Genomic DNA, 25019 nt, shown 5'->3' with positions numbered 1-25019 from the left:
AAACAAGGAAAAGCAATAAAGGATAGACCTCTGTGGTAACCTGCACCATCTCAGAGCCACAGTTTGCAAGTGAGCATTACCACAGGCACATGCTTGAGAAAACTAAACCCAGATTCAGCATCCCTTAAAATAATCATAAAATTCCACGGGCTTCAGTGGCTGCATTGAAGATCAAGTATCTGGTGGGGGAAGGTGAAATATTCTGCATAATTTGGGAGCCGAAAATCTAGAAAATATTGCCAAAGGCTCTTTCAGTTACTTTTTTTAACAAAGAATAAGAAAAAAATCAGCAGCTTAAACACCTTATTCTAAAAATATAAAAATGATAGATGCAGTAACTGATACCCCATAAACCATAGTGTTTTCAGTCCAAATTGAAAGGAGAAACAAACTGATTGCCATTTGTTTTACATCGCAAACCAGTTTAACTTCTCCCTCAAACAGCTGAAGCCAAAATAAGAAGTCACATAGTGTGTATTTCTATGTGTCAGACAGGCTCCAGGCTCATCTTGCAGATTCTAACTCAAGCTGGACATGTAGGAAAACTTCTCTCCAAATCTTCACTTATTTTGATGAATTTGTCACGGATAATTCACAAATAGAAATCTGACAGGCGTTTGATTCTTTGCGAATTGGTCATTCCACTCCTTTCTAATAAATTTTTATGTCCCGCTCCTTTGACTTATTCAAGAGAACATATTGTCTTTTTAAAAACATAATATAACCATTAGCAAATCATAGTTGTGGCACTGTCAAAGCATTTCCGAGTCGAAGAGTGCTGCCCCATCCCATTCTTCTCCATAGCATAAAGTATCCCAGATGCTCGCTGCCTCCATTCTTTCCCATCCTCTCTCTCTTTTCAGTATCTTTCACCACTAGATTGGCATTGGCGGCCAGCCAACCAGCCGGCACTTTAGCTAGACAAGTGCTATGCTGATATGCCTAGATCTTTGAAGTGTCACACAACAAGTCCAACAAGTTAGTTTTCTTCCTATTTTAATACTTTTTGCAGAGGGCCCCAGCCACAAACTACATTTCCCATCAGGTGTTTTTTTTTTTTTTTTCCAAAACAGCTCCTTTCTGTGCAAACTTCTGCTGGCGACTTCCTTTTTGAAATACTTTGACCCCCTATGAGATTTTTGAGAATATGGCTGAGAGATGCCTTTGTAAAGGATTTTACATTGTACCTACATTAGGTATATACCCTGCCCCAGGAGCCCAAGTTCAGAAAGTCATGGTTGGGTTGGTTAATACAATTTTTAATGAGCACTGATGTGACATGCTGCTTAGATCAAAGTGCAAAGAGCTGTTATTTGTCACTGCTTCCCATTACAGCACATTCTGAACAGGGGCACAGTAATGAAACAAGTAGGACTGGGTATATTTAAAAAAAATACTGTGCATCAGTCTGAAAAATCCCGTATCCTTAAAATAACACAAAATAAAAAAGACGAGTAAAAGACAAAGTATAGTCTGTGTTGTTTTTGGCAAGTTCTCCCATGTCTGAACCCATTGGGTATCGATTTCCTTTTATTTCGTTACCACATCTGAAGCTGCACTGATAGTAAATCACAAGCAGAGCCTCATTTACCAAGTTGGCCCATGGAGCAGTAAAGTCATTCCCCTTTCCTCTTATGAAAAGCTGTTAGTGATGCTGCCGTGGGGGGCTGTCACTTCCCAGGGGAGAAACCATGAGCTTCTGGGATAATTGACTTTTGGGATAAATGACTTTTTGCAGGCGATCCTCATCCTCATCTTTTTGCAGATAATTATTTTGCTCAATCTGGGGGACGGTAAAGCAGGTCGTGTCTATAGAAAAAGCCTCTCCTTTTGGATGTTGCTGCTTTTATACAACTATACTTCAAAACTGCTAGTCCTTCATTACTGCTCACGGTGATGCTGGCCTACCTTTTACACTCAGGTAAATAGCAGGTGACTTACATTAAGAGCCTTCCTACACGCCGTGTTATCTGTACACAGGCCAAACACGTGAGACTTCAAGCTGGCTTCTTCCATCAGGCAGGACCCCTTCGTAATAATCTGGTGCTCGTGGCCAACAACAGGGCAATTTGCTTTCCCGCATACGCTGCCTTTCACTTCTCCTTATATCACCCATTTGCACGCCCAACATTATCTCACTGATCACCCTGGCAAGAACTTCTCTTAGGAGAGGCAACAGATTTGAAGCACATCATGGGTCCCCAGGACTCAGAAATGCAGATGCTTGCACTGTATTTAAGCGAACATTGTTGTTTTCCTTGCTCACTGGATCTGTTTCACTCACTGAACCTGCAGGTAAAGAAAAACTTCTTGGGTGTCTCTGCTGCTGTAGGATTGTTACAAGTCATGTAATCAGAATTTTGCCCTGGATTAATCCTGAAAACAGCCAGGTGGATACACAAGGCTTTTTCCAAACGCGCTGCGTCTACGGCAAGAATCACCTCCCTTCACACACGTGCCTGACAAACACCTCTGTGGCAACTACAGGAAAGGGTTGAAGATGAGCAAGCAATGTTGGGTAAGGGTATTTTTACAGCTTTACCCAGTGTTACTTGCTCATGTTCATGGACACCTGTTTCTCGAAGGATGTTGCTCTTCCCTGTTCATCTCTCTCCAGATCACTGAGAGGATATCTGACCACTACAGGCTTGTACAGACCGCCACCAAGTGCTCTGGAAACCATCCTTTCTGGCTTGAAAAATGTTTGTGTGATGGTACAAGCGTAACCCTGAGAATCCAAAGCACCAGAGCTCTAATTCTGACTCACCACTTACTTGTTTCTGTCTCAGTTTCCTCCCTATATAAGCAAGGAAGATTAAATTTATTCTTCCTTCTCAAGGGAGTTGGAAGGAGTCATCGGTTGTATTTCTTTTTAAGCATGCAGCATGTAAACACTTTAGCTCAGTTAAGCTGTTCAAAACTCAGTTACGTTGATTTTCTCAAAATTTTGCCCAATCTGTTACACATTCTTTGCCATGAGGCCCTACAGCTGAGCCCACGAGTCCAAACACGAGCTAGAAAACATGATGTCCCTGTCCAGAGGACATTACAAACGAAAGCCTCATGCTTAAACTCAGGCACATGAGTCACTCACATGTACAATGTTAAGCGCATGCGTAAAGTGGTTGCATGACCAAGGCCTAAGACTAGAATAAAAAGCAACACTAATCGACAACAGACAGGGGGGAAAGCGTGCAGGAGAGCGCAACACCAAAGAAGGCAACCTAGGCATCTGTTTTTAGCTTTCAAAATGCCCAATTTGCGTGGAAAGCCACAACCACACAAAGGTTTCTTGTCGAGGCAAGGGTGCACGCCAACTTTCCTTCTCTCCAGCTTACGGGCGCAGCGGCGACCACCCGCTTCGCACCCCCTGGGAAGCAGGATGCAGGCACCGGGAGCCGCAGCCCTGCCGGCACCTCCCGTCCCCTCGGCCCGCTCTCCCCGCAGCTGAGGAAGGACCGACCACCCCCGCACGCTCTCCCGCGCGTCCTCCGGCCCCCCACGGGCACATCCCACCCGCCGCCCGATCTCACAACCCCCGGGCTGCCCGCCGCCCCCCACAGCCCGGTGCTCGCCGCCCGCCGTCCCCGCCACCCGCCCCCTGCGGAGGCGCCCGGCGGGTCCCGGGCGCCCCTTCCCCCGCCGTGGGAGCGGTGTCCGGCGCGGCCGCCAGCCCAGCGGCCGGGCCGCCCCCCTCCCCGCCCCGGGAGGAGTCCCCACCTCCCGACCCCTCCTCCTCCTCCTGCTGGAAGGGGAAATATGAAGCGGAGCCGCCGCTGCGCTCTGCGGAGACGGCGGGGGACGCGGCGGCGGAGCGGGCATCTTCGGGCACCCAGCGGCGGCGGCCGAGCCGGAGCCCTGCCGGGGCGGCAGCGTGCGGGGCGGGAGCCCTGAGGAGCGGGAGCGGCGGCGGCCCCCGGCCCCGGAGGGTGCTCGGCGGTCCCCGGCCCCGCCAGCCGCCTGCCCCCCAGCGCCGGGCCGTGGGCTGCCCGCGGCGGCGCTGAGGCGCGGGCGGCGCGGCGGGAGGTGGCGGCCGGAGCGAAGCCGCGGGGAAGGGGCGCTGCGAGGCGGGGAGATGTCCGCCCCGTACGGCAGCCTGATGAGATACCTGTTCCCAGCCCTGCTGCTGCACGGTGAGTGCGGGGCCGGGGGGCGGGCGGGTCGGCTGCCTCGGGGTTCCCGCTGGGTGACTACTCGTGGTGCGCCCGAAAAGCCGGCTGGGTTGCGAGGGGGCCCCATAACCTCGCTGGCGGGGGGAGAGGATCGCGGGTGGGTGCGCTCGCCCGTCCTGCGTGCGGGTGTTGGGTCCCGGCTGCTCGGGCCGGGGGGTCTGGCAGAGGAAAGGTCCGTATGGATGCCGAAGCGAGCAGAGACCTTGTTTGCTCTGCCTGAACCCCCCCCTTGTTAGCAGCACCCCTTCGCAAAACGTGTGGGTGCGGCGTAGAGCGGCAGCCAGCCGGTGTAGGTGAAATCGCACAGAAAGCACCCTGCTCCGAAGTTCGTGTCGGCGGCGTTATCGTTGCACGCCTGTAACTGCTTGGATGGAGCAGCTCACACAAAGATGCTTTACGCACCTCTGGGCAAAGGACTGGCTCTACCAAACTCCGGGGAGCTTGGAGCTTGGCTGAGATGTCCCACGGGACCCGCGTTTCACCTGCAGGCGAAGAAGAGGTTTTTGATGTGGAGGTATTCGCTGGGAAGCCTTAGGCAGCAGAGTTTGCCAGCACTGGGTCGTGTACCCAACGAAAAATGTTTTGCTGTAGAGCACAGAGATTCTGGGTGTCATTACGTGCAGTCCTGCTTTGACACTCTCAGCTTAGCCCTGGACTGCTTCTCTGAAACTGCACAGTAGGCAAAATTTTAGTGAGAAAAGCCAGTGTATTTAAACTTAAACTTACAAGTTCAGCTTGTAAATCCATATTTAGACACTTAAACAGATAACCTGTCTTTCCAGAAAGCCAGTGTTCTTCAAGAGCAACTTCTCAAAAGGAGGCTGTTTAATGAGCTGCTTAGGTATGTCTAACATTTGGCAGCCAGATTTGAAAAATCCGGGCGCGATATTGTTCTGAAAGAGTGACTCAACCTACTCAGCTACAGCATCGTTTTGAAGAGTGTTCCTAATTCTGAAGTACTTTGTAGCATCCAGCCTTCTTCAGTTAAATTTCTTAGGACCCCAAGCTTACTCATAAAAAGAGGAATTTATTTTAACTGTTACAATGCAAGTGACCTACATGGATGCAGTGTGAGATCTGTGAGCTGGGGTAAGGATTTCAAAGCTGTTCCTGGGGTTGATTTTGTGGAGCAGGGATTGTCTCTCTCTGTGTTTGTACAAGTGCTAAGCACACAGATGGTATTCAATAAATAATAAAGAGCATGGGCTTCTGATTGTGTATGTTGTTTTGAGAAAGAAAGAGCAAGAGACCTTGTTCCCCAGGAGGGGGTTTTATACCCTTCTCACAGCTCAGCTATGAAATCCGGAGACCGTAGAAACATCTTTACTTGAGCCAGACCTGCCGGAATGCCAGAGGTGTTCTTTAAAACTCTGTGATCTGAGATGTAAAAGTCGAAATGGGAGGTTTGAAGTTAGAGGGTAAAGAGAGGAGGTGTAATTACAGGGTTGGACTCCCCGGCTCATCTGCTTGGAATTACAGAGCAGAGCTGAACCCTGGCTGGAGCAGGAAACAAATCAGGGCCAGTGATCAGATCAAAACAGCAGCTGCCAAAAGAGGATGAAGGAAGAAAATCATCTATTTCTTCCATCTGCAGTTGTATTTCACCAAATAACATAAACCTAAGTTTTTGTAGAAATATATAACTCAGCACCTTGTATATAAAGATACACACCTCGGTAATGTAGCAGTGCACGGTTTGGATCCGAGCTTCCAGCGTTGGGAAACTACTGCCCTCTTACAAACTTGAAAATGACATCAGTGGCATATAATGCACTGAAATGTAGCCCGTCTAAATTTATTTACCCTGTTAGCCTTAATTTGGCCTAGAGCTTTTCCCTCTGTGCCATAGAGTCAATAGGAACATCCTTCGGTCAGCCGCTAGCCCGAAATGGTAATATGTAAGACTAACCAGCAATCCCAGGGGATCGCAGTGTTAAGCCTCTTTACAGCACGTGTTTTCTTTTGCATTTCTATTGCACATGGCAATTTAAGGGTTAAAAGCGAGTGAGTGTGGGTGGGTGGGTGAGGATTTTTAGGGCTTAAAGCTTTATAACACAAGTTAAAATGTCCTGTAAGACTAAAGCTTCTGCTTTCATTACATTAAGAAATGCCTACTTTAACATCACCGAATCAAAATTTGGAAAAACTTGTCTTCATTAATCAAAATAAAACCTGTACAATGTCAGGAAAAAAAAAAGGTTTGCAGCTGGAAGTTGTCCATTATCACTGTTTTCTTTGCTTAGACAAAAAGCCACAGAAGTTTCAGATGTCAAATGCTAAGATCATTCAGCTCCAGAAAACCTGATTAATAAGAGCTACCTTCAAGTGGATTCAAAACAAATTTGGCTAATTTCTTTTGTAAATGTAAACCTTTTTTTACAAATACAGATGCTAAGAAGAAACTTTAGCATATTTCTGATTATGTTAGTGTTAGAATAATGAAAAATAATGAACTTCAAGTAAAACAATTTCTTGATAACATCATGGAAATAGTGCTAATAAAGATGATGAAGACAGGACTGCTAGGCTTTTCAGAGCAAAACTGTTTATGCGTTTAAAGTTCTCTGGTGATATTGCTTAAATTAGTTGCACAGAAGTGTTTTATTTCAAAACCTGTTCAGGAAAATAGTAAGTAAATGTATCAGAAGATATAAATACCCCTATCCATAAAATGGACAAATACTGTGCTCCGTGCTAGAGGCATATGTGATCTGTTCCCTCAGTAAAGTAGTACATTCGGAAATCTGGAAGACAGCAAAGAAAGAAAGAGGGGAAGACACACTGCTTAGTGTAAGACTTGTAGAGTTTGCAGGGAGAGTTAGAAGATGGACTCAATTTTATTCACAATTTCATCAGTGAAAATTTGATTTCACTCATCTCTGTAGCTTGACTGTGGGCTAACAGTGGTAAGAAGGCCAATGGCATCCTGGCCTGTAGCAGAAATAGTGTGGCCAGCAGGAGTAGGGATGTGATTGTGCCCCTGTACTCGGCACTGGTGAGGCCGCACCTCGAATACCGTGTTCAGTTTTGGGCCCCTCACTACAAGAAGGACGTTGAGGTGCTGGAGCGTGTCCAGAGAAGGGCAACGAGGCTGGTGAGGGGTCTGGAGAACAAGTCTTATGAGGAGCGGCTGAGGGAACTGGGACTGTTTAGTCTGGAGAAGAGGAGGCTGAGGGGAGACCTCATCGCTCTCTACAACTACCTGAAAGGAGGTTGTAGCGAGGTGGGTGTCGGTCTCTTCTCCGAAGTAACTAGTGATAGGACGAGAGGAAATGGCTTCAAGTTGTGCCAGGGGAGGTTTAGATTGGATGTGAGGAGAAATTTCTTTACTGAAAGAGTGGTTAAACATTGGACCAGGCTGCCCAGGGAAGTGGTTGAGTCCCCATCCCTGGAGGTATTTAAAAGACGAGTAGATGAGGCACTTAGGGACATGTTTAGTGGGCATGGTGGTGTTGGGTCGATGGTTGGACTCGATGATCTTAGAGGTCTTTTCCAACCTCAATGATTCTATGATTCTATGATTCTATGATGTAGGTGTCATGAACAGTAAGGGCAATTTTTGTGCTCTGTAGGGTGTTCGTAGGAGGTGGGCTGCCAGGTGATGAAGCCCAAAACTAGGCTAAACCATGCTGAAGGCAAATATCTTCAGCTATTCAAGGCAAGGCTAGTATTTTATTACTGACATGATGCTTTAAGCAGGGCTGATAGAGGGTAGGATTATATGTAGCAAGCTTGTTTAGCGTTGTCTTTCCTCAGACACAAGTCCCATCGGTGTTGGAGGCAGTTCCACCTGAATAAATCCTGGTGCCGAGATGTGGGTGGAGGACAGGGCAGAGGTCTGCAGGCTACATGGCAGATGTCTCTGACAGAGAGCAGATGTTTCCTTCAAAGAGGGCAAGACCAAACTACCGTCGATATTGAATGGCACTTATGGCCCAGTGCTGCACCCACTCATGCCAGTGGCAGAGTTCCTGCTGCCCTGAAGGGAGGTGGGCATTAACCCTTCAGGGCTTCATAAAGAAGCCCACGCTCCGGGCAGTGGTGTTTCACCTTGTATGGGTAGCAGCAGTCATCCCAATTAAGAGCGGAACTTCAACTTAGCAGAGGTTATCGGCTGTGTAACTTCTTGGTGCTTGGTTCGCTGACCTCTTCCAAGATGGGGCACTGAGTAAGGACCAAGCTGTAGGATAACAGAGGACCTCAGTGCTGGGCCAGTCAGCCTTGGAGGAGTTCCTTTTTAGCTGTCCCATCTAAACGTACTTTAAATTGCTCTTCAGGATCTTCCACACTGAAACATTCATTTTGCGTCTCTTTGGAAGCTGTACCTGGAAACTCTGTGTGCACAAGGAAGGCAACACATACATGTGAAAGGAAATCATTGTCCTGTCTGCTTCCATGGCCATAAACCCCAGCTTTCCTTTCCCAACCCTTTTGTTTGTAGTAGCTAATTTAGGTCCCAGTCCTGTGAGGACTCTTTGAAGTTTCAAGTGCAGGGAAAACACTGGTAAACACAGACTGCGGCTTGGTAACAGGACATTATATTCTCCATGGCAATTGCGTAAGTTTGCGCTGTAGCTAAAAGCCTTTCATGGGCGTTATCTAACGCTATCCCACATGAAGAAAGAGCATAATCCAAATGTCTCTTTATTTAATTGTGCAGGGCAACTGCCCAGATAAGGAGAGCTATAAACTTAATCCAGCCAATTATTCTTTATCTGTTCTAAGGTTTTTTGAGTTTCAGACAAGTTCTAACTTGAAGAGTTTGCTGCAGAAATAAAGCACGAATGTTAAAATATTTCTATCAGAAATGAAGCCATCACGTATTTTGAACTTGTACTATCACTCGAGGTTGTTTTAATTCGTAATAAAACAGTGCTCCTCTGGATTTACATTGCTATAAATGAAAGAAAAAGTGAAGTGGTTCCTGCTGAGCAATCCCAATCTAAATCCAGTTTTGAATCCTATTTTTAGGTAACATTTATTCTCCCATTTAGCAAAGGGTGAACCTGCTGAACGCCTAGTAGCTTTGAGTCTGCTTTGAAGCGCTACACTTGGACATGTTTGAAGCTATGGTTTAGATTCTGGTAGAGGTGTTCATTAAACTGATTAAATCTAAACAGTTTAAGATTTAAGATTATTTGAGTTACACTTTTGCAATCTGGCATAGCTGAGAACAGAATTTGGCCGGGGTGTTTAGGCACAAATTAAATTATAAGAATTTGTGTTCAAGCACAACTCTACTTATTATCTGTTTTGCAATTGTACATTATTTGCATACCATTTTTCAGAAAACCGAAACATTTATTCTAGTAGCTCGCAGTTTTTTGCAGAAATGTTGGTGGAGAGCTTTGTCATAGCCATTTTTGAAACATGTTTGGGTAATGGGCTGCCAACAGATTGCCCTTTTAAGATTTGTATTTTACTCGCAGCTATGTGCAGAAATCTTTGAAGAACTTGAAAGTAACCTATCTTCCCTTAACAATTATTTTTATCTCGAATGTTCTGCCCACATCAGATACAGCCTTATAGGTGAACCTGAGCGCCTGAAGTCCTCTGTCTGGTGCGGTGTGTGCTCCTATCCACGTCTTACTGGAGTGGCAGCTGTGCAGACCTCCACTTTCCCGCTCATGGATGTTGCATCTGCCCCTGTCAAGTGTGATCTGTGAGGGCCTGGGCAGGGATCCCCAGCTAGCTGTAGCACCTCTTACACTATTTTCAATTAGCTTGATGCTAAAGCTGTGATCTACACTGCTAGGGCTTGATTATGAAAGAGAAGTTGGATATCAACTCATCAGAAAATGCATTTGTTTTGCTTTGGTTTTCTAGCTGGCATTTCTGATGGATTCTGGAATTTTCCTTTTCCTTTTGGACTTTCTCCTTTGCGTAAACAGCCACCATGGGGTGGGTGATACAATCTTCTGACCTCTGGTTGTGGTGTAGCTAAAGTGAAAGCCAGCCAGAGGCTTCACAGAATTATTGCTATTAGTCTCATGCAAAGAGCGTTTTTTGTTTGAAGTCTGTCACACTTTTGAGTGATAACATGGTGGATTTTATTTATTTATTTTGAACAAGTGGGTAAGATTCCTTCATAACACACAAAAATTTAAAAGTCAGTCAGTCGGAGAGAGTCTGAGATACTCTCAGTTAAGTCTGAGAGTACTTAGATGGCTTGTCATGGAGGTACTGAAACCTACCATCTGTCTGCGCTGTAGAGAACAGCAGACTTGGATCTCTTTGAATGAAAGTAGTGGCTCCAACTATGTTGCAACTGCATCTAGGCTCCAAAGTGGGCTTTTAAAGAGCCATGAAATTCTTTTCCCAGTTTCATGAAAGCACATTTTAACCTCGAGCCTTCCAGCGATGTCCCGTTTAACATGGCCAAACGGACCTTTTAAAATTAGTGGCGTCATCCCTGCAGGACCTGGGTTTTGCAGAACACCTCGTTGTGCCCTGCCAGGGGTGGAGCAGGGGGACGCTGCGCTGCCTCTGAGCACCTGCTGCGTGGAAAAGCACAGGAAGACGGTGTTCAGTTTACTGCCCTATGTGGGAAGCGTATCACCGGTCTTGGTGTTTGATCTTCAGGTGGTACAAGGGGAAGTTATGGCTCCTCTGTATGGCAGTCATATGTACAGGCATCTGTCAGTAAATATAAAAGCATTGAAATGATTACTCGGTAAGGAAGGCGGCTGTGCTAAATTATTTCCTTGCCCCAGCAACACAAACATAAGTAAAGGTCCCATCGCTGCCTTTTAATTTTATACCATAATTCATATTCTGATATTCACGTCCTATTTATGTGATGTTGCCTAGCATGTGTGTGTTTTCTACATCCCTTCCTCTGTCTCTAAGAACAGCCTTCGTTATGTTCTCACGCCTGTCTTGATATTACCTAAACTTGTTCCTGCCCTCATTTGTCACAGTTGGATGGATAGAGTCCCAAAAAAGTACCCTCTCCGCAGGTGCAGATCTCTAGAGCTATTGATGCAAATCTCCCTTCTGTCCACTTGTTACAGTTTATCATTTGCCAATTGCAGACAGAATTACATACATGTGACAGGGAGAGCTGGGACCCTATTGCTTTTGAGCTGTATCAAAGAAAAGACACTGTATAATACCACATAAAGTTTGACTCCTTTTCAAAACCCCCTTCTTTTCATTATTTCCTCCAGGGAATCATTGGGAATGTATAATGTGGTTACTGCATTTTCTCCTTTGATATGTGCACATACAAGATGGTATCCTCCCACAGAAGGATTTTTGCTTGGAGAAATTAAATGCCCAAGTATGTTTAAATGAATAAATCGTTCATTTTTAAGTGCATCTATATTCATGAATCATATGACATGAGCTAGGCAAAATACAACTTCTGAAAACCAAATGATGTAATAAATATGCCTTAGAAATAGTCACTTGAACCATTTCAAAACCTCCTTTTGATGGCAGATTTCAAATGCTTAACAACTTCAAATGGAAGTGTAAATGCTCAAAGACTTTTTCAGTGTGAGATAATTTGTCTGCAGGAGACATCCTGACAGCTATGTTTCTGTTGAAAGTCAGTACTGATGGCTACAGCCTCTGCTGGGTACCTTGCAGGAGGTGTCGCTTCTGACCCAAAAGATGCTCTAAGCCCATGGACAGGAGCACTCACTCCATTTCAGAATGAGGTGCTGAAGTAATGGGGGCTTTTTGAGCGTGTGGAGACTTAGAGATGAAGAAGGGTGTTAGAAGGCAAGCTTTCAGTCACTAGCTGTGATTCATAACGACAGAAATAAATATACTGGTAAGCTTACCTGTACCTGGCTGAACTTGTTCTCCTGGCAGTGTGAAGGCCTGTGATATCTGCCCCATACCCCCAAGGTTTCAGATAAAGCAAATAAGCCCAAGTTTTCGAGAGTGTCAAGTGCTGCTCCAGGTGAGGTGGGCTGCAGGCACGGCACGGCACAGAGCTGCTGTGCAGAGATGCTGGCTTCAGCCCAGGAGGCTGTACCGCCGCGTACATGAAGCACTGACCCTATCTAGTAAATCCTGCCTCTCCAGCGACGTAGTCAGCTCAAGCAGAGAGTCACCCTGCCGTGGCCGTACCATTTCTGAAGCAGCCGTACCATTTCTGGCTGCAGAATGGGAGTTGTTTGGCACTAACATGAGTGACTCTGCTCACCAATGTAGAAATATCTGAGAAGCCTTGACTTCCAGAGAGGGAGAAGTATTGACCCTCTGAAAATCAGGCTCCTTTAAGGGCATTTCAGACGGTGTGCTCAAATATCAAAGCATCCCTAGTATTTATTACCCTTTAGAAAGTAAGGCCGTAAATTCTCATTCAGATGGAAGAATTATTTGTAACCTGCAACAGAGCTACCAGATTTTCCAGTAAAGGCTTTGTGAGGTTGTATTCATTAATCTCATTAAATCTTGAGAACATTCGGTGGTGAGCACTGTTTACATTCAAGTATTTATTGTATTCTTTCTGATTATTCTTTACACTGCCTTCTGGATAAGTCCTTGCCTTTGTTTAGCTTAGGAATTGCTATTTTTAAATGGTTGACATGTATTTATATTTTTAGCAATGCCATTTTCCCAGGTGTTACCCAAGTTTCTTCCGGAAGATCTAAGACCTAGCCAACATAATGAATCACCGACACTGTTTTCTTTTTTGCAATAGGAAATGGCAAAGGTTTGAAACAGTGTCTACCTAAAAACAAATAATACCGATTTTCTTGTAATTTCTGTAGCGATGCTGCACGCTGCTCAAGCACGTGCCTAAGCGTTAGATGGGGCCTGGGGAAGAAAGTGTAGGATCCTGCGTTAGGCGGCTCGGCACGATGTAGGGTTGCACCACGCACTGGTGATCCCGAACATCCCAGTTCCTGAGCCAGGTCAGCCAAGAGGGCACCAGAAAAGATGGGGGTGAATCCTAGACCCTGCCCCTGGGAGCACGTGTTAGTGAGACATCCCTCTCCCGAGACGGCCGCCCCGACTTCCCGGGCACGCAACCAGCCCCTCCACCCCACCCCATATTTGTTTTCTAGCCCGCTGGTTCTTAAATTCCTTCTGGCAAAGTAATACAGTTTCTAACCCATTATGTAAGGTTCATGTTTGTCACCTCTTAACCCCGAGATGTGTGTTTTTCTTTTGATCCGTGTTTTCCAACATATCTAAGAGCAGGCTGTGCCTAAAAGAGTAGAGACGCATTCCTTCTGAAGCTACGTATTCATTTTGTTCAATTAATATTGTGTAGAGAGAGCGCTGGTAGGTTTTGTATGTATACATTACTAGAAACCAAAATTACTGTGTGCTGGAGATAAAATTAGCTTTTGAAATTCCTTTTCCCCTTTAAAATAAAAATAGCAGAATCTGCCTTTAATTGACCACCTCAGTCATCACAGAGGCTTCCTGTGTGCAGAGGCTTTGCTTTTCATATCTGTTTTCCCTTGGCTTTAAAGAGTAGTCTTTATTTGCAAGTTTATTATAGAAGCGTTCAAATTAGAGGTGGGCTGAAACCGCAGAGTTTATGTCCGGATCTGGATGCAACTTTCTAAAAGTTCTACCGTCCAGGTTTTTGATTGTCCTGACCAGAGATTACAGAGGTGTCTATAAAATTCAGGTTCAGAGCCACATCTCCTGGGTGTGGAAACACAACACTTTGGTTCAAGCCCTTCTCCCCAGGGTATTTCATAAAGCAAATTTATTTAGTGGATTATTAGTGGGCTGACAGAGAGGAAGAGCTTCCCATATTTTTTTTTTTCAGATGAGAAAAGAAATGTAAACAGTACTTTGCTAGACACATAACAGTGCGAACAAGTGTCATTCAACACAAGATGTTCACAACCTCCTTTATCGTGTTGAAGCCCTTCTCAGTAGGGTCTCATGATAATTTACACTTTTCTATCACAGGGCTGGGAGAAGGGTCTGCTCTGCTTCACCCGGACAGCAGGTCCCACCCTCGGTCCTTGGAGAAGAGTGCATGGAGGGCTTTCAAAGAGTCACAGTGTCATCATATGCTGAAACACCTTCACAATGGAGCCCGGATCACTGTGCAGATGCCTCCCAATATTGAGGGACACTGGGTCTCGACTGGGTAAGGAAAGATAAAACAAGATGCTCGAGTGATATATGTGGAAGAGAAGAGGGGAAGGAAGCAGAGAGGGAAGGATGAATATTCCCGCTTTAAGCAGCAGGGGAAATATTTTCTTTAATATGGTGATGCTCTAAATTCCAGATGCTTTCTATATGTTTATGCATACAAGGAGAAGGAGCAGCATTATGTACAGTAGAATAGCATGCTATAAAGCAGTCTTGATGAATCAATTTATAGTCTGGATTTTAAACAGCATGTTGTGAAATATCTTTAAATCTCTCTTTGAATAGGAAGGAGCCCAAGTTGCCAAAATGGATGCTTATTCAAACATAACATTGTACTATCTTTGACCACATGCATTAGATCCATTGAATGGGTCCTTGTTTTCAGAGCATGTGTCTAGCAAAAAAAATTAAGAAGCTGTATTTCACCAGTTCTATTACTCTCTATACATGATAACTTGTAATTCAGAGAGCTATTTTGTGTCTGTAGCTTGAGAGCGCTATTTGCCTGTGTCTCAGCAGGCACTATTCACATGCTTATTTGAAGTGACTTGTAGTAGGAAAGACTGGGGTATTTTAACCGAAAGGAGTGTATTTATGTTAAGCAGCGTGGATGTGACAAGGGGAACAAGTTTGAAAGCACTAAAGGACTTTCTACAGGAAGTAGAATTTAACTGCCATTTATAACTTCAGGGGAAAAAAAAAACAAACACCAAAGAAAAAACACAAAACCTGAATATCGCATGGTCCAAATTCAAGCCAAATAGAAGTTTTGTATTAACGGTCAGAAGTTTGCATTAACTGCCACCCCTGTTGAAAGTTTGAGTGGAAAAGCTGAGGACACGATCCTGCACATCCTCTGCAGACCAGAGCTGGTGGAGCTCTGCTGAGAAGCTTCTACAGCAGCATAGAAGCCAGTTCTTTGTAATGTTCTGTGGGTGTTTGGCATTTCACTTTCTGATGTTATCAGTTCTTTTGCTAAATCTACCATGCAAAAGAGAAGAATAGATGTTTAATAAGTTGCTACTTTTTTCAGAGAAGAATTGAGTCACGTGGTCGTCCCTAGACAAAAAGGAAAAGAAAAGCATGACTCAAAGTGTTTAAACGTACAATGATAAAGCCCTTAGTTAGATATGATCACCATGAAGCAATATAATAACAGCGTAACAGCAGAGGAAATTGTTGGTTAATTGGCAGGCCGCAGATGCCCAGTTCCTATTTACTCCCATTCATGCTAGAGGGATGTTAGCACCCAAGTGTCTCTGTGGACCCATGCAGGTCTGCTCAGTCTTGTTACCTGTAGTGTACATGATGTGCCACCTTGCTAAAATTTTCTTTCCATCACTTTCTGTCTTCCCACAGCTGCGAAGTTAGAGCAGGCCCAGAGTTCATCACAAGATCTTACAGGTTCTACCACAATAATACGTTTAAGGCCTATCAGTTTTATTACGGTGGCAATCGCTGCACAAACCCTATCTACACATTAGTTATACGTGGCAAAATACGTCTCCGCCAAGCATCCTGGATCATCCGAGGGGGTACTGAAGCTGATTATCAGCTACGCAACATACAGATCATATGCCACAACGAAGCGGTAGCCAAAAAATTAAGTGAGTTGGTGAACCATACGTGTCCTGGATTTATACCAGAAGATAGTCCCTGGGAGCAGGATGTGAGCTATGATTTGCTGAGAGAAGAGAATGGCTGTGAATGCACCAAAGCTCTGAATTTTGCCATGCATGAACTCCAGCTGATCCGTGTGGAGAAGCAGTACCTTCACCACAATTTGGACCACCTTGTGGAGGAGCTATTTCTCGGAGACATTCATACTGATGCTACTCAGAGGAGGTACTATCGGCCCTCTAGTTACCAACCTCCTCTTCAAAATGCCAAGGTATGTGTCTGTACATATGCCCTCTTTTTAAGATACTAGCGACAAAGCCCACATTATTCAGCTCTTCTGAGTCAGTCCACTAGTGTAACCTAAAAGGTAGATGTGCTTCTAAAATAAGAAGTGGGTTGCAGCCTTACAGGTAATGCAGCCAATTAAGAAAAAGATCACAGAGCGTATTTCGTGAGAATAGTAACTCTTCTCTGGTTTATGAGACTGCATCAAATGTGCAAAAAGTAGCCTGATGAACTAAGATCAATAAAGGCCACTCTGAAGATGGAATCAAAGACTTGTATGCAGAGGTGGGAGTTGTTGGCTGGGACCAGGGCTGTACGCTAGCAGCTGAGAAGAGAGAAAGTTTGATACAGAACTGAGAAAGGACAAGAGAAACAGGCATCAGTGCATGCTGCAGGAGTGCCAGGGAGAGAGGAAATCAAATTGTATCAGCATATGGAAGTTGGGTGATCCATAACCTGAAGAGAAAAAGAGGAAATTGGAAGGTAGACACATGAAAGGGGCAGCGTGAAGGGAAAAAAACTGATGGGCTGTGCAGGTCATGGATCCAGACGCAGGCACACACATTAATGAAATGAAAAACAGGTGAATTTTGAATGGAGCTCTAATTCCATTTGATAATTCAGTTTTCAAAGGGGCCTCAAAGTGCCCTCAGCTTCATTGGGAACTGATCAACCCATAGTAAGTTAAATAGAAATCAAACAGGAAGAGTAGACACTGATGGCCTGTAGCAGGAGGGCTGTCTATAGATCTTTCCTGGTGACATTTCAAAGGCAGGCGGCGATTGGAACCACATTGCTCGCTGCCGCTGCCGTCGGTGTGCTCCAGCTGGGTGCTGCCGCAGCATCACTTCCAGCTAATGGGTTATCACCATTTTTAATCATCTCGTTGCAACCGATTCAAAAATCAGCCACAGCTTATCAGCAATAGCAGCAAACACAACAGGGGAAGGGAGGGTTTTGATCAGAAAGCCTTGGCTTTCCCTTCCATTCAAAACCGTCCTCCCTGGGTTGCGCCTGCCTCCTGTGAACATCAGATCTCAATGGTTCAGGACTTTACGTGATCTGCCTTTAATCGTTTTAATAGCCTGGCCTAGGGATAATTTTAATCCACAGTCAACTGTGTCTCTGTATGAAAGCTGCCGTCATTTCTGTCATTCCTATGCTCTCTTCAAGTGACCAGGGACAAATTTGCATTTTCTTTTTAAACATGTCATCCCAAAATGGAGAGTTGCAGCAGCAGCAGATGAACGACAGCACGTTCCTCATCAAAATTTTACTTTTCTTTACTTAATTCAAACAAGCACATCAACTTTCTCTTTGCTTATTTGGGAGTGAGGGTTCTTTCCTAAATCTCTTCCTTGCAGGTATCTGTAGGTACAAATTATCTGACACAGCTATCTGTTGTATCTGTTCTAGAAAATATGGTAGATCTTTATCTGACCACATGAAACAGAGACAAAATCTTGATTTAATTCACCCTAGCTGATTATTTTTTCTGGTCAAATCTAGCTGTCTTATGAGCTGATAGACAGCATAGTAAATGCTTACACTTCCACCTTGTAGAAATTTCATTACTGTCAGAATGATCAGGTGTACTGTCAACCAGCTTTATAAAAATAAGATTTTTGTTCAGGTCTGCTGTAATTTTAGGACACACTGATAACAATTTTCCTGCTGGTTTCTTCCGCTACTGTAGCATCACTTTTTCTCTCTAAAATATAATGCCTCTAAAATATAATGCTCAAATTTAAGGGATCAAATCTTGCATAAGAGGTCTCTTTCTTGAGCCATGTTAGCTAAATAAACTGTGAGAGCACTAAAAACTCTGATTTATGTTCACAAAGTCCATTATCTCAGGCATGATCCGATCCAGTCTGACCTGAGTGGGTGACATCTCTGTGTGGAAGATAAGAGCAGCCTCAGCCTGCCTGCCTGGGTTACCCTGCATGCTGTTATCCCGCAGTCCCACGTCTCCGGACAGACAGGTCCTGCCTGGGGGTACCTGTGCACTCCGATCAGGGAGAGCCTGCGGTGTGCCTCCCAGGGGAGGCTTCCGTATCATATATTTACAAGAACTGGGGGAGGGGAAAAGCAGACAAGCCAACTAGTTATCCATTGGTATTCATGAAGTACAGTGCTTCCAAATAAGATTTTTGGTAGCCAGGTCTTGGCAGAGGCTGAATCTCGAGGCTGAATTTATGACACTGGAAGCCCACTCATAAGACTACTGTTGGCTACCGAAAGTGCTGTTACTATAGAAAGCACAGGTTAACTCTGAGTACACCAAAATACATACAGATTCCAGCTCTCCATGATGAAACTGCTGTAGTTTAATAAATGGGGGCCCCAGGTTCTGACTTGCAAGCCACCGCTTGACTCCCAGTTTGGCCAGTTATGACTTCTGGAGAGTTACGATACCTCTGTTTCTCCTCCAGCCATGGCCTGTAAGGCCTGCTTGGCTCCCACAATGTATATATGCAGCATGTGGATTGCTGGGACACCAGTCTCAGCTGGAGTCTTCAACGGCAAAGGACGCGTAGGTTTAACACAAGTTTAAAGTGTGCAACAGCGCAGCTTCTCTTTGTGTTTTTTGGTAGGTTCCTCTTGCTCAGATTTGACATGAGATTTCTTTTTTCTCAAGAGAAGTTGGGCCTGCTGAAACTAGGCTTTCAGCACGATAAAAATACCAGTACCCCTAAAAAATGAACCTTTGCCTCAACTGCCATGAAAGACTTCTGGGTGTTGGTTTGTACCTAACCATGAAGTTCTCTATACCAACAGGTTCGCAACCCGACTGTCTGACCTAGTGTTTGCCAAATGTAGGAAAAATAGTAACAGAAATGCCTTTTTTTTTTTTTAAAGTCCAGGCAAACATACCGCTGAAAGGTTATAACCCTTCTTCTTTGAACTCTTTTCCTTTTCTAATTGTTGCTCCACTGGGACCCAGCTGAAAATGAGTTTAAATGCTAAATTGAGTTTAAAACTACAAGTCACAGACTCCTCTGGAAACTGGACACCATGAATAAATAGAAACGTTAAATCAACTTGTTTTTTTAAGGTTTCTACAGTCATACCAAGAGGTTGGGGCGGCCAGGAAATTGCTTCTGAAGTGAATCAGGTGTATTGTGTGGAATCTTTCACTTAAGGCTTTTTTCATTTCCTTTTTATTTATTTTTATTTTAAACTTATAAAGGCCTGCTAAAAATAAGTTAAGAGGATTCACATTTTGAGTTAAATTTATAGTTAAGCCTCTATATAGAAGAAAGTTCCACCCAGCTCAGGAGTTTACACAGCCTGTAAGTTGGATGTGGTAGCCACATTCATTACTTATGTGGTTGAAATGAATGGTAATTAAAAGCAAATGATTGCTGGATATGATAGGAATGCCAAAGCCACATGATCAGAACTTTAAACAAATAGAATTGGACCTTCTCCAGATTCCTGCCGTGATTTCACCGCAGGATGGTAAATCAAAAGGGATGTCCAAAAACCAGACAGCTTTATGCTGAGCTACAAATCTGAATAAATTCACAGATTACCGTATCTCAAGTGTTCATATAAAATCCGGGAGCTTTTAAAAATATATAGTATGTCACCTCTTAAGGCTTTACGAATTCTCTTGGATAAAAGCATACCTTAAACAAATTCCTTCTGTAAAATACGTGGAAGTTCCCGAGTGCAGCTGATGAATAGGTCACTGTATAGATTTATCTTAGCAGTCCTCTAGCCTTGCTCAAGATATCAGTTAGGACTTGCTGATGAACGGGGCTGAACATCTTTGATGTCTCTTGACGTTGCAAGTTTATCAAGGGATTCAAGCTATTGCATATGCAGCTTCTTTAGCCAGCATGAGAGAGCACACGGGTGGAAGGGGCAGGCAGGACGGGGGAACTGCTTGGCCATCATCATGCGTATTATACAAAATATTCCCAATTAGGACAGCACCAAGGAGCCTGACTGATTGGTCATACCTTATTTACAAATGCATACAGGGACTTGTAGCATGAAGGAAGGCTTGAATGCAGTATTCGTTCACTATGCGGAAGGACAGAAGATGTTTTCGGAGATATCTGCTCTAAAACTACAGGAAATGTGTACAACAGCAATACTGGGACACTTATTTCGCATCTAATTGCCTCAGCAATAGTGCTTTGTAAACAAAGAACTCTTTGTGCTATTTTATCGTCTGACAGAGTAACGGGAAAGATCAGAGCAGGGCTGTGATGACCGGTCATTCCAGTTAGATCATTATTTAGGAATAAGGCTGGAGTGGTCTGGAACATCACATGAAGCCTAAAACACGCTAGGATAACCTTCCTTCTGCCTTTGCCATGCTCAAACATTTGCTGGCCACACACTTTCAGTAAGACATTTTCCCTTGAAAATGAAATTCCAGTGGATTGATTCTCTATTACAAGTTTATTTGCCGCTGGGAGCTGACTTCCAGCAGCACCTGGCATTTGCAGCTAATACAGATTCAGCATATGGAGACTGGTGCTTGGGCTTTGCTTTAGCCAGGCAGTGAAAGAACAAAGCGCACAAATTTTTTTGTGCTTTTGAAAATTTGGGTCATCTCTTTGAAACTCAGTGACTTCATCTGTAGGGGAATGTTATGTACTTGAGGAGCTCCCAGGGAAATGCGAGCATAAGTTTATAAATAGATGTTAAATATGTGAAGCACCTCAGAGAAATACGCAAAACATCATCTCAACCAAAAAGTGTAATTTTGGAGGACAAAACTCGTTTGTTTGCCAGAGTAGTGCCACTAGACTTCCAGATTAAGCCAACACTTGAAGGGTTTCTTTTGTTCATTATCACTTGCAAAAGACTCTTCATTAGGGAAATTATGAGGGGAGCGAAGAAAGAACATCCAGAAGAATGTTCAGATAGGTTACTTCCAGATTTATGAACATCAACAGTGCATGTGATGCCCTGCAGAGATAAGAGAAGCGAACAGCTTCTAGCTGAGCCTGGTCCTTGGCGTGCTCGGCAGCGCTGTTGGCTGTGGTCTTGCAGAAGAGTGCTCCTTTGAAGGTGCCACTCTGCACTCGCTGCCTACGCCAGCATTAGTGCTAGGCAAGGGCTGAAGCAAAAGGTTGCTTTTCACTCTCTGTGTGAACCTTCAAAAACTAAGCGTCACTTTTAAAACCCTATTCATCTTTGTTGACTTAACTATCACTGTCTGTTCTGCATCTGCAGTAAAAGCTTGCCCCAACACAAATGCAGTACCAGGGATCAAAATTAACTATTCAATCTAGCAAAATAAAACACGGGCCTTCAGATCGACTCAACATACGTTATCTAAACTACTGACACCTTCCTTGTTGTTGGCAGCTAGCCACAATTCCTTCATCTTTTGTAAGAGGGGAGGGAGGACTTACTGGTAATATTGCTACATGGTTCAGAGGGCTATATAGGTTGCTTTTTAAAGGCGTAATAAACACATAAGGCAGCTCTATTTTGGAATACTCTCTTCCTGAAGATGGACATTCAAGCTGTCCCTTCGGGTTTTCCAGGATTTTTTTTTTGCTGATACTTCCCAAAATATTCATGTCACCATAAATTAGTATCATTTTAATGGGATAGGTGACATGCAAGCACATTCATCTGAGAAAAAGGCCGGTTTTCTCTTTGTTCTTGTCTTTTGCCCAGGCTAAAGTAGTTTGTATCAGAAAAGAACAACCAGAAGACTTTCACATTTCAAGTCGGTTGTGTTTATTTCAGTTTTATGCAGGGTTGTGCAACAGAATCAACATCGTAGATCAGACAGTTGTGTAATGGTAGTGCCTTTGGATTCCTTCACTATCTTTCCCTTCATGGGAGCAGTTAATAAAAACCGTTCCTCAATATCTTAAAATATATGGTACGCATTTGCAGATAAATCTGAACATATCTCCACCCTCCTTCCTGCTTGCAGCTCCTCTGTTCCCCACCAAAAGAAATCCCAAACTGACAACCCCGCAAAGGAGTTACCGCTCTCTGCAGCGTTTCACTTGCTTCAAGATTTTTAATTAAAGTTTTAAATCTTTGTTACTCTTCATTCCGTTTGGCAGGCTGAATTATAACTGTGTCAACCGTGCTTGTCAACTCCCCAAAGCCTGCCTAATGCACATTAGCCAACTCAGCTTCATATGAGGTCATGGGAAGCCTGCAAATTATCACTTTTGTGGTGGAGAGAGATTGTAGCCGTTTGTTGAAGCGCTGTTTTGGTCTGCAGTTACCGAGAGCAGTGGAGGAGCGGAGCTTGATACTATACTGAGCAATTCATAAAAGCGTCCTCTCTGTGGACTGGGCTCCTTGGCAATGTGAGGCAAAGCCATCCAACTTTTTTTGTTGAGTTGGAAGCATTTCCTTGAATTGACGTTCTCCCAAGGGTGTCCATTTGCACTCATCCTGGGAGCGTTCAGTTACTAACGCTAAAACCTGGCACCTGTTTTTCTCGGGTGGTGAGGTTTAAAGCATCCTGACCAGGCATGCCTCATTCCAGTCCCATCTAGCCCTGCCCGTGACACATGGTATTTGGGTGGGTGTGAGAGATCATTGCTAAGCACGGCTTGTCTTTCCCCTCTTCTTCAGTGCTTTCCCTCATGGTAATACATGCATTCACGTGGCACGGGTTTCCTACCCCAGCTTTTATAACTGTTGGACCCTACAAGATCCCGGGCCACCGGTTAGGTCTGTACTGCACATGCGGTTCAGGCCTGAGCCTGTGCTCGAGGAAACCCGATGCCTGGTCCCTCACCACACATCTCCTTGCAACGAGGATATGCTGGGTGCAACATGCCGGACCCAGCCACTGCTACGTGGCCCATCTGGTGACATTGCATAGCCAACGTCAGACAAGCTGGCCACAGGATCCACCCTAAAAGGGAAGCCCCCAATGCAAAAGCAATACGACCTTGTGAACAACCACTGCCTCGTGTGGGCTCCGCAGCTTGATCAGAAGCATCTTCCCCACCGAAGGGAGGGTGCAGAAGGGAGCCGGGGTGGGCACTGGGGCTTTTGCTAGCCCTTGCTTCTCGCAATACCATATAGATGCAATCTGTCCTCCTTTTCCAACCATGAATGAGACCTGCTTCTTGCCACGCACCAGTAACCAGTGCAAATCAGGGCTGGCCAAAGGTGGTTTTATATCAGCTGAGAACCTGGCTCTTCCAAACAAGCTTCCCATGCTACAGCCACCAGCACAGACATGGGGGCTCAGACAGCAGAAGTAGAGTGTTGTAGAAATATTATTAATGTCAGTACATGACTTGATAAGGCAGGATATTGCTACAGAATTTTGAAATAAGTGACTTCAGCATGGTATTATTGTAACTGAGCGGGGGCGGGGGGTGGCAGCAGCCCTTGAGGAGAGACCAGGCCCAACTGGCAATGGTGTGGGGGACAGGGAGGGAAGGGTGTACTTAGAGTAGCCGCATTGAACATCTGGGTTTGAATAAAAGGTAAAAGTTGAAAGGCCTGAGCTCCAAGGGAGGCGTTACAGAAAGAAGCCACTGCTCTGCCAAGGGTTTTGGGTTGGGTTTTGGTTTGACAGTGGCATTGCTGGGGGGGGGAGGAGAACGAGGAGGAGTCCAAAGGCAGCCCAGCCGATTGCAAAGAGTGTATGCTTTTCCGTCTTGCTGAGGCAGAGCTGATACCCGAATCTCTTAACCAGGTTAAGGTAAAGGAAGGATGTGTCCACTGTGCAGTGGCTCCAGATAAAAAGACAAGGACAGATGATTTCTCAAATTACTTTGGGACACTGCTGTGTAATTTCATGCAAGTTTAAAGACTTTGCAGGTGTAAAACAAACCGCTACTGAGAAAACTAATTGGGTTCACCACTCCTTCGAATTGTCTGCTGCTTTTCCTTAGCCCGGGTCAGCTCTGAACAGCAGCAGTCCCACATCTGCCCCCACATCCAGCCTCCTATAACAGGAGTTGCCATATTTTTGGATGGTTTAGGAGCTTACTACACATTGCTACGTTCTATGCTTTTGTCTTCCTAATGTGTCTGGTCTGGTAAAATACCAACTATTTGCAACTATAAAAGATGACAGAGAAAGCCTGTCAGAAAATGGTCAAAATTCTCCATTAAAAATACCAAAAAATCCTCTAAAAATGCTTTTCTCATTTTTTGAAGAGAAACATTTGCTTTTTAGAGAAAAACTGAATACCAGAAAACAAAATTTTGCTTTGTATCTCTCTTCCTCCAGACTGTGTATACTCAATGAGATATTTTCCCATGTCCTTTTTAAAATAAGACCTAATGAAAAATATCACATCAATTTTTCAGTCTGTTCTGCTAAGAATGCACTGCATCTCTCAGACTCTAAGCATTCTGAGCAATGAATCTTCCCTTAAAAAACAGTAAGTTATAGTTGATATAATGTTAATTTTCCATTATGTAAATAGCCAAATTTCAGAATAGTCATCTATTGTAATTCTACAAGAGAAGGGTTAAGTTACAATTTGAGCTGTTTCAGACAAATAGTGGTTTAAAATTTTTGGATTGAGATACAGACACATTTTCAGGATATAAAGAATAAATAGATAGATACGGGAGAGAGCAAATATGTTTGAACAAGGTGTTTAGTTGAAAACAACTATATTTTCAGCCTCATCTTTCCTATTAGTGCTTGTTTGTTTTGTCCCTAAATACAACTTGCAGTATATCCTGCAGGTCCTCTCCTTGATATTAAACATTGATTTCAGCTTCTGCTTGAACCATAAGGAAAGGGTAGATTTTCTGTACGTTTTGAAGTGTTTGGTCCATACATGTCTTCTTATTCTGTAACAACAGCATTGAAATGCAAAGGTGTTCAAAGAAAACTAGAACAGCTTCCAAAAAGATCTTTCTAGGTGTTATTCAAAGCTCATT

The 25019-nt window shown here is 44.3% G+C and overlaps 1 protein-coding gene across 1 annotated transcript in view; it reads left to right on the top strand.

Moving 5' to 3' along the window:
* Positions 1-4047: 4047 nt before the first annotated feature.
* Positions 4048-25019, top strand: part of APCDD1 (APC down-regulated 1) — a 32637-nt gene continuing 11665 nt past the window's right edge. The window contains exons 1-3 of the mRNA XM_076329985.1: positions 4048-4133; positions 14064-14247; positions 15612-16143. Coding sequence (XP_076186100.1) covers positions 4076-4133; positions 14064-14247; positions 15612-16143 — 774 coding nt within the window. The 5' untranslated portion in view covers positions 4048-4075. The remainder of the gene's footprint in view (positions 4134-14063; positions 14248-15611; positions 16144-25019) is intronic.

Source organism: Aptenodytes patagonicus, chromosome 2, assembly GCF_965638725.1.
Source record: "Aptenodytes patagonicus chromosome 2, bAptPat1.pri.cur, whole genome shotgun sequence".
NCBI lineage: Eukaryota > Metazoa > Chordata > Aves > Sphenisciformes > Spheniscidae > Aptenodytes > Aptenodytes patagonicus.
The sequence above is the reverse complement of the archived record's forward strand: the minus strand, read 5'-3'. Positions and strand labels throughout refer to the sequence as shown.